The sequence below is a fragment of the Octodon degus genome, unplaced genomic scaffold (assembly GCF_000260255.1).
Source record: "Octodon degus isolate 3935 unplaced genomic scaffold, OctDeg1.0 scaffold00017, whole genome shotgun sequence".
NCBI lineage: Eukaryota > Metazoa > Chordata > Mammalia > Rodentia > Octodontidae > Octodon > Octodon degus.
Window position 1 is genome coordinate 22929824 of NW_004524593.1, and position 9977 is coordinate 22939800.

General features: G+C 52.5%; 1 protein-coding gene across 1 annotated transcript in view; it reads left to right on the top strand.

The window, feature by feature from the left end:
* Positions 1-9977, top strand: part of Mia3 (MIA family member 3, ER export factor) — a 38662-nt gene that overhangs the window by 1423 nt on the left and 27262 nt on the right. Inside the window, exons 2-4 of the mRNA XM_023710196.1 lie at positions 1727-1860; positions 5080-5166; positions 6824-9542. Of these exons, the coding sequence (XP_023565964.1) occupies positions 1727-1860; positions 5080-5166; positions 6824-9542 (2940 nt within the window). The remainder of the gene's footprint in view (positions 1-1726; positions 1861-5079; positions 5167-6823; positions 9543-9977) is intronic.

Consider the following 9977-nt stretch of genomic DNA (forward strand, 5'->3'; position numbering starts at 1 on the left):
TATATATATACATACACATGTATATAGTTTGCATGTTTGTAGCAATACACTACCACCAAGGAACAAGAAAGTCAGTATAACGGGGCTAAGTTATTGATGCCCTTGCTGGAGCAAGTCAGAGGGTAGAGGTACCTGAGCCCTGCAGGTGCCCTCGGCTGCCATGCTGTCCCCTGCAGGTTTCTGAAGAAAGCCAGCAGCTGTATGGCAGAGTTTTCACTGTCCCACCTGATTCCTCAAAGTCACCTTGACAAGCACAGCCTGAGTCTCGTCAGTGCTCAGGAGGCTGCTGGAGGACAGGCCTGTGACGTGGGCTGAAGGGGCGCTGTCAAGACAGGCACCAGTGCAGGGCTTGGGCTGAGTCCTATGAAGTGCGTGCGTGCGTGCGTGCGTGCGTGTGTGTGTGTGTACACGTGTGTATGCACCATATCCCATGTCCTTTTCAGATAGTCCCCGTCATATGGCCGTCTGCTGTGTTACTACAAGTCCCCGGTGGTCCAAGGGGGCTGGAGGAACACTGCTGTTTCCACGTCTCGTAGCACCCCAAGTTTCAGCTACTCAGCCCCTCAGCCTCACCCCCCATTAGCTGTGAGCTATGAGTTAGGGTGCCGACGAGCCACAGAATGATCATACTTGAGCTTCTAAAAGTGAACTACCCCCTCGAAATCCGCACATTTGTTCAAGTACATATTTTAATACTGGATAATATTGAATAAATTATATTTGCTAGGAAAATAATATTTACACATTTCATTGCCAGTTGGCTTTTAGAAAATGTGTTATTTCCATTTCTGCCTGGTTTCTGCTATCTACATGTGTTTAAGGTCCATTTCCTCTGCCATCAGAAACTGTACTTTGTCAACAACAAAAATACTGGGGAGATGGCTCGGTGGGATAAGCACTTCCCTGGCAAGCACAAGGGCCTGAGTTCAATCCCTAGTTCTGACCAAAAAAAAAAAAAAAAAATTCAAAATACTGCTTCTCCTGGTTTCTAGATCGCATTTCAAGCAGGATGATAACGCTTAATCTGTTATAGTCAGGCATTGTCCCTGTCAAATGAAACATCCACTTTTAATTTAGCTCATAGAGAAACATTAAAAGGGTCATTTTTGTTTTGAAACCTTCCTAATGATGAGTACAATCAACATTATTTGCTCTGAGTAAACATTGCCTGGTGATGCAATGGGATCGCAGTCCTCTGGGTGCACATGCCCAGGCCCTGCCTGGAGGCTCCTGGGCTGCCCAGGCGGCTCCTGGTTGCCGCTGTAGAGCAGGCCTGCGCGGCGGGCGTGACTAGTTGCCCCCCGGGGGGTGCAGATGCCCTTCCGGTGCGCTGTGTGCTCTACCTGTGCCGTTCGCCTGCGCAACCCAGTGGGCGTCTTCTCACGCGTGCACATGCTTGCGGATGAAGCTTTTTATGGGGATGACACCGAAGAACCTGAGCTTTAGCCGGGAAGAGGAAGAGAGGGCTTTTTCTCGGTCCTGCCCTGTTTCTTCACCAGCCAGAGGAAATACAGTGGCTCTTACCCATCCCTAGTCTAATTGCGGGAATGTTGCGGCCCACAGCAATAAAGCTCAGAGTGTCACAGGCGCCCGGCGCGGGAACTGGAAGCAGCTGCCGCGTAGGGGACACCTCAGCTGTGTCCGGTGGGTTATTTATACTTCCTGGTGGGTCAGTGGACAAAGTTGACTTCTGATACGTGTTTTTTGTTTTCTATCCTGATAACAGTGTTAATGGCCCGGGGTGAAGCGCTCGGAGATTTCACTGGCCCGGACTGTCGCTTTGTGAATTTTAAAAGGGGTGACCCTGTATATGTCTACTATAAACTGGCAGGTGTTTTGCCTGAAGTTTGGGCTGGAAGTGTAAGTAAAACTTGGATGTGTTTTATGTTCTTCCTTTGGTAGAGTTGTTGAGCAGTGTAGACTTAGGTGACCGTTTTCTTGGGGTCTTTGAGTTAATCCCTGGAATCTGCTGGGCTGAGGACAAGGTGCCCTGCGTTCCCAGCAGGCCCGGGGCCTGACCCAGCGCAGGTTTCTGAAACAGAACAGAACCCGTTCTGGCTCAGGCCCGTTAGCATGAAGTCGGGGGTGCTCCAGACAAGAGAAAAGTTGGAGTGGTAACAAGTGTTCATTCTACTACTTCCTTCAAAAAAAGAAGGCTCTGCAGGTGGCAGACGGGAACTGCAAGCTTCGCAGGCGAGCACCTCGGCCCTGCAAGTTTTAAGCTGACTTTGCGAGTCTTCATTTTATTTACATGTGCTGCCCTGTCTATTTTTATTGCAATTTCTGGGTGAGATTTTGTTTTTCTTTCAGCCACATCATGCTGGCAGGGACCCCCAGGAGTTCTGTCCCAGCCCAGTTAGTGAGTGCCCTGAAATCAGACATGGCAGCCCATGACTGCATGGCGCTTCGATAGTTCTAATGAGGGATTTACTGTGAGTGATCTGAAGAATCTTTTTTTGGGAGAAGCAGAGGGTATAGGGTCTCACTATGCAGCCTGGCCTCGAACTCCCAGTGACCGTTCTGCCTCAGCCTCCTGAGTGCGGGGCTGACAGGCATGCAGAACCACGCCCAGCAGATGGAGAACTGTAAGTCCTGACCTTTCCATTTCACAAAGTGTGATAGGTGGACCACCCCCAAGGAGCCAGGTGCTCGATGGCCTTGGGGTTGTTCCAGCTTCGGACACCGTCCATCCCAACTCTGACAGTTCTCACCCTCAGTAAAACACCAAACAAGCAGCAGAAAATAAGGCTTGAGAAAGCCTGCAATACAAATAGGTTTAAGTTGTCCATCAGAGTCCTCGGGAAGAATCCCAACCGGTCAAGCAGTCAGGAACAGCATTTCGCAGACTGGTCCTGGTAAGGGTTTTGAGCGCTCGTTCCCACACAGCAGTTAACAGCTTTCTCATTCCTCACCCTTGCGTTTTTGGGTAGCAGAGCTTGACTTGCATTTTCCTGCCCCCACACCAAGGCTCCCTCAGGTAGCCACCTCTAGAAACCTGCTTCTCCCTGGGACCAGCACCAGTCCTGCCCTCCGAGGGAACTGTGCCCTCAGCACTGGCCAGAGGCTCTGTGCTCGCAGCCCGTGTTTGGCCTCCTGTTGGCATCGCCCAGCGGCACTTCGTGCTGCGGCCAGCTGGGTGCCCGCTGAGTTGCTGGGAAGGGCAGGGATCCCTCTGCCTTCCTTCTGCAGCAGTGCTTGGTGACACGCACTCTGAGGAGAGCGCACGTGGAGCCTGCTCCCTGCAGCAGCACCACCCCAAGTCAGATCAGCAGTGCTCTGCTGGGGAGGTGCACGGAAGCAAAATTAGACCTGGAAACCTCCCCGCGGCGAGATCCCTGATTCTGCACCATTTTTTTGTCAGATTGTAAGAAACGTGAAAGCACCATGTATAATCACAGAGCTTTATGTAACCCAAGGGCTCCGTGGCAAAGATTAAGCAAAGACAGATGCTTGTCCTTTCCACGTATCTCTGCTGTCCTCCTTATCCCGATTTGACCCTAACAGAAGTTCCGCAGAAGGAATGGGGTCTCTCCCCTGCAGCCCTTCTCACTCCATGGTCCTGACCTTGGGAGATCAAGGTTCCTAGGTTTTGGTTGGGATTCTTAGTTCGGGTTCTTAGTTCTCATTCTGCACTCTTCGTGGTTTCCTGTGGTTTCAGACTTTATCTGCCAGTAACACAGCTTTTCCGTGTCCGGCTGTGTGTAACCTTCGTGGCAGAACTCTGCTGCTAGTGCAGCTCTCACGTGAGCTCCAGACAGCAGGAGCCCGCCTTGTGGCTGGATATTGTAAGGTTAGGGATAGTTTTGTGCATTTTGTTTGTGCATCTTCTTTAATGATGGGAAAGAGGTCTGTGGCTCCCTCACAGCCTACAGTGTGGGTCTCAGGGACACTTTATTTGTTATTATTATTTCTTTATTTTTTAACGTATTTAGGACAGGGTCTACAGGGTCTCACTATGTAGATCGGACCCCTAGTGATTCTCCTGTTTTCAGTCTCCCAAGAGCTGGGATTATAGGTGTGCGCCGCCACGCCCGATCTCAATTGTCACTGCAGTGTGCACCGGGGGCAGAGCCGGCACAGCACACCAGGATCAAGCCCCGGCTGCTGCGCTCTGCCTAAGCAGGCGCTTTAGTCTGCTGAGCTATCTGGCTGGCCCTCAGGGACACTTTCCATACATCTGTTGTATAGCTTACCTGCTGGTGTGAAAAGCGAAGGGATTTTGTTCTACACAGGATTTATTTTGCATCTGAAGCTTGCTAAAAAAAAAAAATCCGAAGCTTGGTATGCATTACATTGCAAGTGTATGTTCTCCCTCCTGTAGTTTCTTGGAAAGCTAGGCTAGCACATGTCAGTAGAGGCCATTAGATGCAAGGGCCATGCATCTCAGAAACTCTGTCCTCTTGTCAGTTTTCATAGCTGTTGTGCCTTGGCTTATGAAACACATGCGTTAGTTTGTTAGCAATTCAGTGAGGTGTCTGGGTCAGTTGCTGCTGGAGGTTATTTGGAGTTGTGTTTCTAATGGGCTTTGATTTGTGTAGTTTTAATCATGTAATACAAGTGTGCCGGGGAGATGGCTCAGTAGAATAAGGACTCTCCTGGCACGCGCAAGGGCCTGAGTTCAATCCCTGGTTCCGGAAAAAAAAAAAAAAAAAAAGACTCATGTAACACACAGTAATCTATGCAGATCTTTTGCTTTCTTCTACAATCTAACTTTCTGCACTCTGATTAGAATTAAGCTGAATATACAGAAAACTTTATTGATTTTAGAACCATTTAACAGTATTCTGCACTTAATTTTATTTTATTGGGATATAATCTCATAATAATAAAGGCAATGGTCTAGCTCTTTTGGTTCTACCTACCTACCTATCTGTTTATTTCCTGTCTTTTTTTTTTTTTTTTTTTTTTTTGTGGAACCAGGGATTGAACTCAGGCTCTTACGCTTGCCAGGCAAGTGCTTATTCTACCGAGCCATCTCCCTGGCCCCGATTTCCTGTCATGTCTAAGAAGCTGCTCATTCATATTCCTCACACAGAATTTGATTGCTGTTTTTCCCTTTGCCATTTTTTTTTCATTCAGGTTGGGCGTAGTTTTGGGTATTTCCCAAAGGATTTGATCCGGGTGGACTATGAGTACACCAAGGAGGAGCTACAAGTCCCAGCAGATGTAAGTTGCGGGCTTTGATTTTGTTCTCAATTATAAATTGACTTATGAATTTCTCAGTTATGTTTCAGGTAATTGTTTTTTTGCAAGTTTGTTTTAGTTGAAGAAAAAACAATGTAACATATATGTCAGATTTTAACTTGGAATCGGACTACCTGTAAAATGAGCAAAGTTTGAAAAGCATTTATGGAAGAACATACCATGATTTGATTTTTAGCTAACACAGGAAACCAATATTGTCACTAGGGGCTGGGTAGTCACTAGGGCGCTTCTCTGTGTGTGAAAATTAAGTTTTAACACCTTTGTGCGCAGTTATTAAATGTAAGGTGTAAATAACTTCATTTTATAAGTACATTGAATACTACTAAACGTACTACTCATTGAGTACTATTAGACATCTTCAGTGTACAGTGATAAGGATAAATTAATCAAGCTCTAATTTGATTAAGAGTGAGCTAGAAACACCAACTTCTTATTGGACAGTGACCTGTGGGGCCACCTTCTGTCACTGGTTTGGCGAAGGGAGCCTGTGGGCTGGGTCTTAGAGCCCGTCTGACGGTGATGGGCAGGCACCAGTTGCACTGGCAACCGTGTATCCCCCCACCCCCCGCGTCTCTGAGGCCCTGACTTCCCAGGATTTTGGGTCCTAGGATCCTGATCCCAGCTGGTTCTTTCCTGGAGGTCTAAGTTTTGCAGTAAGGGACATCTACCCTTGCTGAGCCACCTGGGTGGCCCTTGGGTGGCTGCAGAGCACATGTGCTGGGGGACAGACCAGTCCCTAGATGAAGTCAGAGCTGTTGTTCATGGGCTGTCACTGCTTGGCCTGCTGGCTTCGCTGTCACTGAGAGATGGCCTGGGAGGTGCGTGGGAGACAGGAGGACGAGGCCATAGAGGCCTCACCTGCTTCGGCCTCTGCCCCACACTGAACACCCTTCCCTTTACGCTGAAAAAATGGCCCTGAGCGCATCTCAACATCCAAGGGAACGTAGGCGCCAAGCACCACGGAGACTGGGCCTGGCAGAAGGCGCCACTGCCTGACTTAGGGACGGAGCAACGCAGCGTGAGGGCACACAGCTCTGCTTCTCCTGGACGTGAGGCATGGCTGTGAGGAGCTGGGGAACGTAATAAACGACACCCCCTTCCTCCATTTGTGCTCAGAACAGACTGAGAGAGCAGGAGTCAGACAGACGGAGACCAAGATGTCTCCATTTTTATTCATTGTGCTTTTAGAAAACATGGCTATGCTTTGTTTAAAAAAAAAAAAAAAAGGTAAACATAATGGCATAATGGGCTGCAGTCCAGCCGGGGAGATAGCTCAGTAGAATAATCGCTTGCCTGGTAAGCCCAAGGGCCTGAGTTTAACCCTTAGTTCCACAAAAAAAAAAAAAAAAAAAAAAAAGGAAAAGAAAGAAAAAGAAACACTGCAGTCCACAGTGAGGGAGACTTACTCAGCTGCAGATTGAGCCAGCCACCTGGGGGCCAAGGGTGGGTGTAGCTGCTGTGGACAGTGGGCTCTGACTGCTGCCCAGGAACAGCCATGGCCAGGGTTGCCCCAGCTACCCAGCACCAGGGCCGGGTGTGGGATTGTGTCTGTCACCACACGCAAGAGCTGGTCTGCGACACATGGTCAGTGACATTAACATCTCCTTTTCCTTTCCAGGAGACGGACTTCGTCTGTTTTGATGGGGGAAGAGATGAATTTGCCAGCTATGATGTAGAAGAACTCTTAGGGTTTTTGGAATTGTATGATTCTGTAACGGAAGATTCTTCAGAAGGCTTTGCTAAGGAGGTGGCCCCCAGTGGAGAGAAGCCCCCTTCCGAGCCCGGGCCTGTAGACAGCGAGGTCGAGGGAGGCACCCAGGACCTTGGGGAGCCCCAGCCCCCCACAGACCCAGGCCAAGCCCCAGCCCCAGCGCCAGTCCCAGCAGAGGGCCCTACCTCAGAGGCCTTCGAAGAAATGTTGCAAGAGAAACTGAAAGTGCCAGAAAGTGAGGGCAACAGAACTGGCTGGCGTCCCCAGGCCTCTGGGGAGCGGAAGCCGGATGCCTTCAAGTTCCTACAGAAGGAAATGACTCTTGACTTGAAGACCAAGTTTGGCTCTACAGCAGATGCCATGGTGTCTGATGATGAGACGACAGGACTGGTGACCTCCCCGGAAGAGGACTTCGACGGGGCGCTGGACACCAAGTCCTATGCCATGGAGGGTGGGGAGGTGAACGGCAGAGGCCTTGAGGAACTGCCGCTCCTGACCTTCACTGACTCAGAAGATCCCGGCCCTGCAGTGGGGCCTGGGCCAGAGAAGTCCTCAGCAGAGGAGGCGCAGAACTCGGGGAAGGGGGAGGGCAAAGGCCCAGCAGCTCCGCCCCCTGGCGTGGGGACTGGTGATAAGAACATACTGACCACCTGGGGGGACACTCTCTTCTCCATTGTCGCAGGAGGTGATGGCAGGCCCAGTGTGTCACATCTGGAGGGCTCCGATTCAGAGGAAGAAAAGGAAGATGGTGATGCCGCAGGCCCAGAGAGCAAGCGGAGGAGGCCGCGCACACCAGCAGATTCTTTAGACCCTGAAACTGCAGGTGACTTTTTTGTAGAAGTCTTTAAAACAAATGAAGAAAATGACCCAGGAGTGGACACAGAACCTCCCAATGAAGAAAAAGGCAGGGAAATCCAGGAGCCTCCAGTACAAGATGAGGCCCAGTCGGAGGGAGTGAGGCCAGAGGGCGTGGATGGGCAGAGCACTGTGCCCACCGCCAGGAAGGGCAGAGACCCCCTTCCCCTGGCCTTGGAGAGCAGAGGTGGTGACTCTCAAGAAGCTGGTGTCCCTGGCACAAAAGATGCACTCCAGGAAGAAGGATCTGGAGTGGAGATTTGGGCGGATGGCTCACAGAGCGGCTCAGAAAGCGGCGAGGTGCAGGAAGCTGCAGGCGGTGAGCCGGGAGGGGAGCACTCGCGGGAGCCCTCCAGGCCCAAGCTGCCTTCTGGGGCCGATCCACCCCACAGTGGGTCGGAAGCCAGTGTGCCCGCTGCAGGGGGCTCAGCAGGGGGGCCCGACCTGCACCCCAGTGTGGCACAGCACCCTCCAGGGGAGCGCAGTGAGGAGCCAGCCCTTAATGCCCAACATCAACCTCAGTTTTCTGCTCCAGCTGCTGCGGGTTTGTCAGGAAAATCAGAAGAGGAGGTCATAGCTCTAGGAGGAAATCTCTCCAGGCCACCACAGAGAGATGCGGATTACCAGGGGACGGAAGAGACAGAGTCAGCTGTAGGCTTGGACTCCGGCCAGGCCCAAGCAGAGCAGAGGGCAGGAGAGAGGGGCCCGCAGGAGGGCTCGGCAGCGGCTCCAGGCTCCCCAGCTGTGGAGACAGAGGGGGAAGAAATGCAGGAGGAGGAGGAGGGAGGGGAGGAAGAAGAAGAGGAGGAGGAGGAGCTGCTGGAGGATGAAAATGCTGCAAGTGCCAAGCAGTCTCAAGATACCCGCCAGGAATTCTGGGGCTGGAAGTCCCCTGTCGGTCCCAGAGGCTCCGCGGAGGCACATTTAGGGACCATTCAACCTGATCCAGGAACCAAAGAAGACCAACAACCGAATGGGCCGTTTGGGACTGAAGAAGAAAATGCTACTGCAGCAGGAGAGGAAGGCAGCCCAGGGCCAGGCGGCACGGAGGTGGAGGCCGAGGATGGAGAGCCCCCAGCACAGGCCAGGGACAGAGCCCAGGCGGAGTCAGAGCCCAGCGGCCCTGCAGGTCGCGACAAAGGCCCCTGGCCAGGGCTGGGCGAGGCGCTGCAAGCAGACGGCCCGGGGGCTGTGGGACTGGATGGGGACAGCGCAGGGTCCGCGGAGGGGTTCCCGGGGGAGCTCTCTGAGGAGGCCGGGGATACGGGGCACCTGGGGCCCACCTCTGCAGACCCCGGAGACGAAGACCCGTCCTGGGGGCGTCCCCATGCTGGGCTGGAGCCAGGGCTGGACAGCGGTGGGGAGGACTGGCCCATCGTCCGCAGCTTCTTCAAGGAGCAGCAGACCTGGCGGCGCTTCCTCAAGTACCTCGACGCCCGCGCTCTGGAAGCCATGCTGCAGGACATGTCCTCCAAGCTGAGGGCTGCGCGGCAGGAGAGCCTGCCCTACAACGCGGACAAGGTGCTGGACAAGGTCTTCCGGGCCTCCGAGGCCCAGATTCTGAGCGCAGCAGAGAAAATGCTCGACACCCGCCTGATGGAAAGCAGAGGCCCGGGGCCACAGGAGAGTAACAAGCTGGAGGAGTACGCAGTGCTGGACGACGTCCTTGACCTGATCTACTTCGTCAGGTACAGGCACTTGGCGGAGGAAGAGCGCCCCCCGCTGGCCGCGGCGCCTGCACTGGAGGAAGGCTGGAGTGGACCCGCCGCAGGTAGATGGCCGCTCCTGGGGGAGGGGCCGGCCGTGGGGCGGGACGGCGGAGGCCCGGGTCGCCTTCTGCCCTCCAGGTGCGGGGCGAGGGGGCCTTCTTACTCCGACTTCCCTTAGGACAGTTTGAGACCATTAGCATTTTCAGAAAACTTTAGAGAAAGCTAACAGGGAAAATGAAAGATAAAGAAAAGAATGTACAAAGGGACCTGTTCGCAGTTCACATGCAGTTATGGGAACGCGTCACTGAGCAGTGCACACGGCTTCTCCTTTAGCCTTTAAGACAGGATCCTGCTGTTAGTTTAGTTTAAACTAAAACTATGTAGCTCTGGCTGGCCTTGAACTCTGGGGAATCTTGCTGCCTTGGTCTCCCAAATGCTGGGGGCTGGGTCACAGGTGTATGCCACCATACCTGGCTGAACACAGTTTCTTCATATAT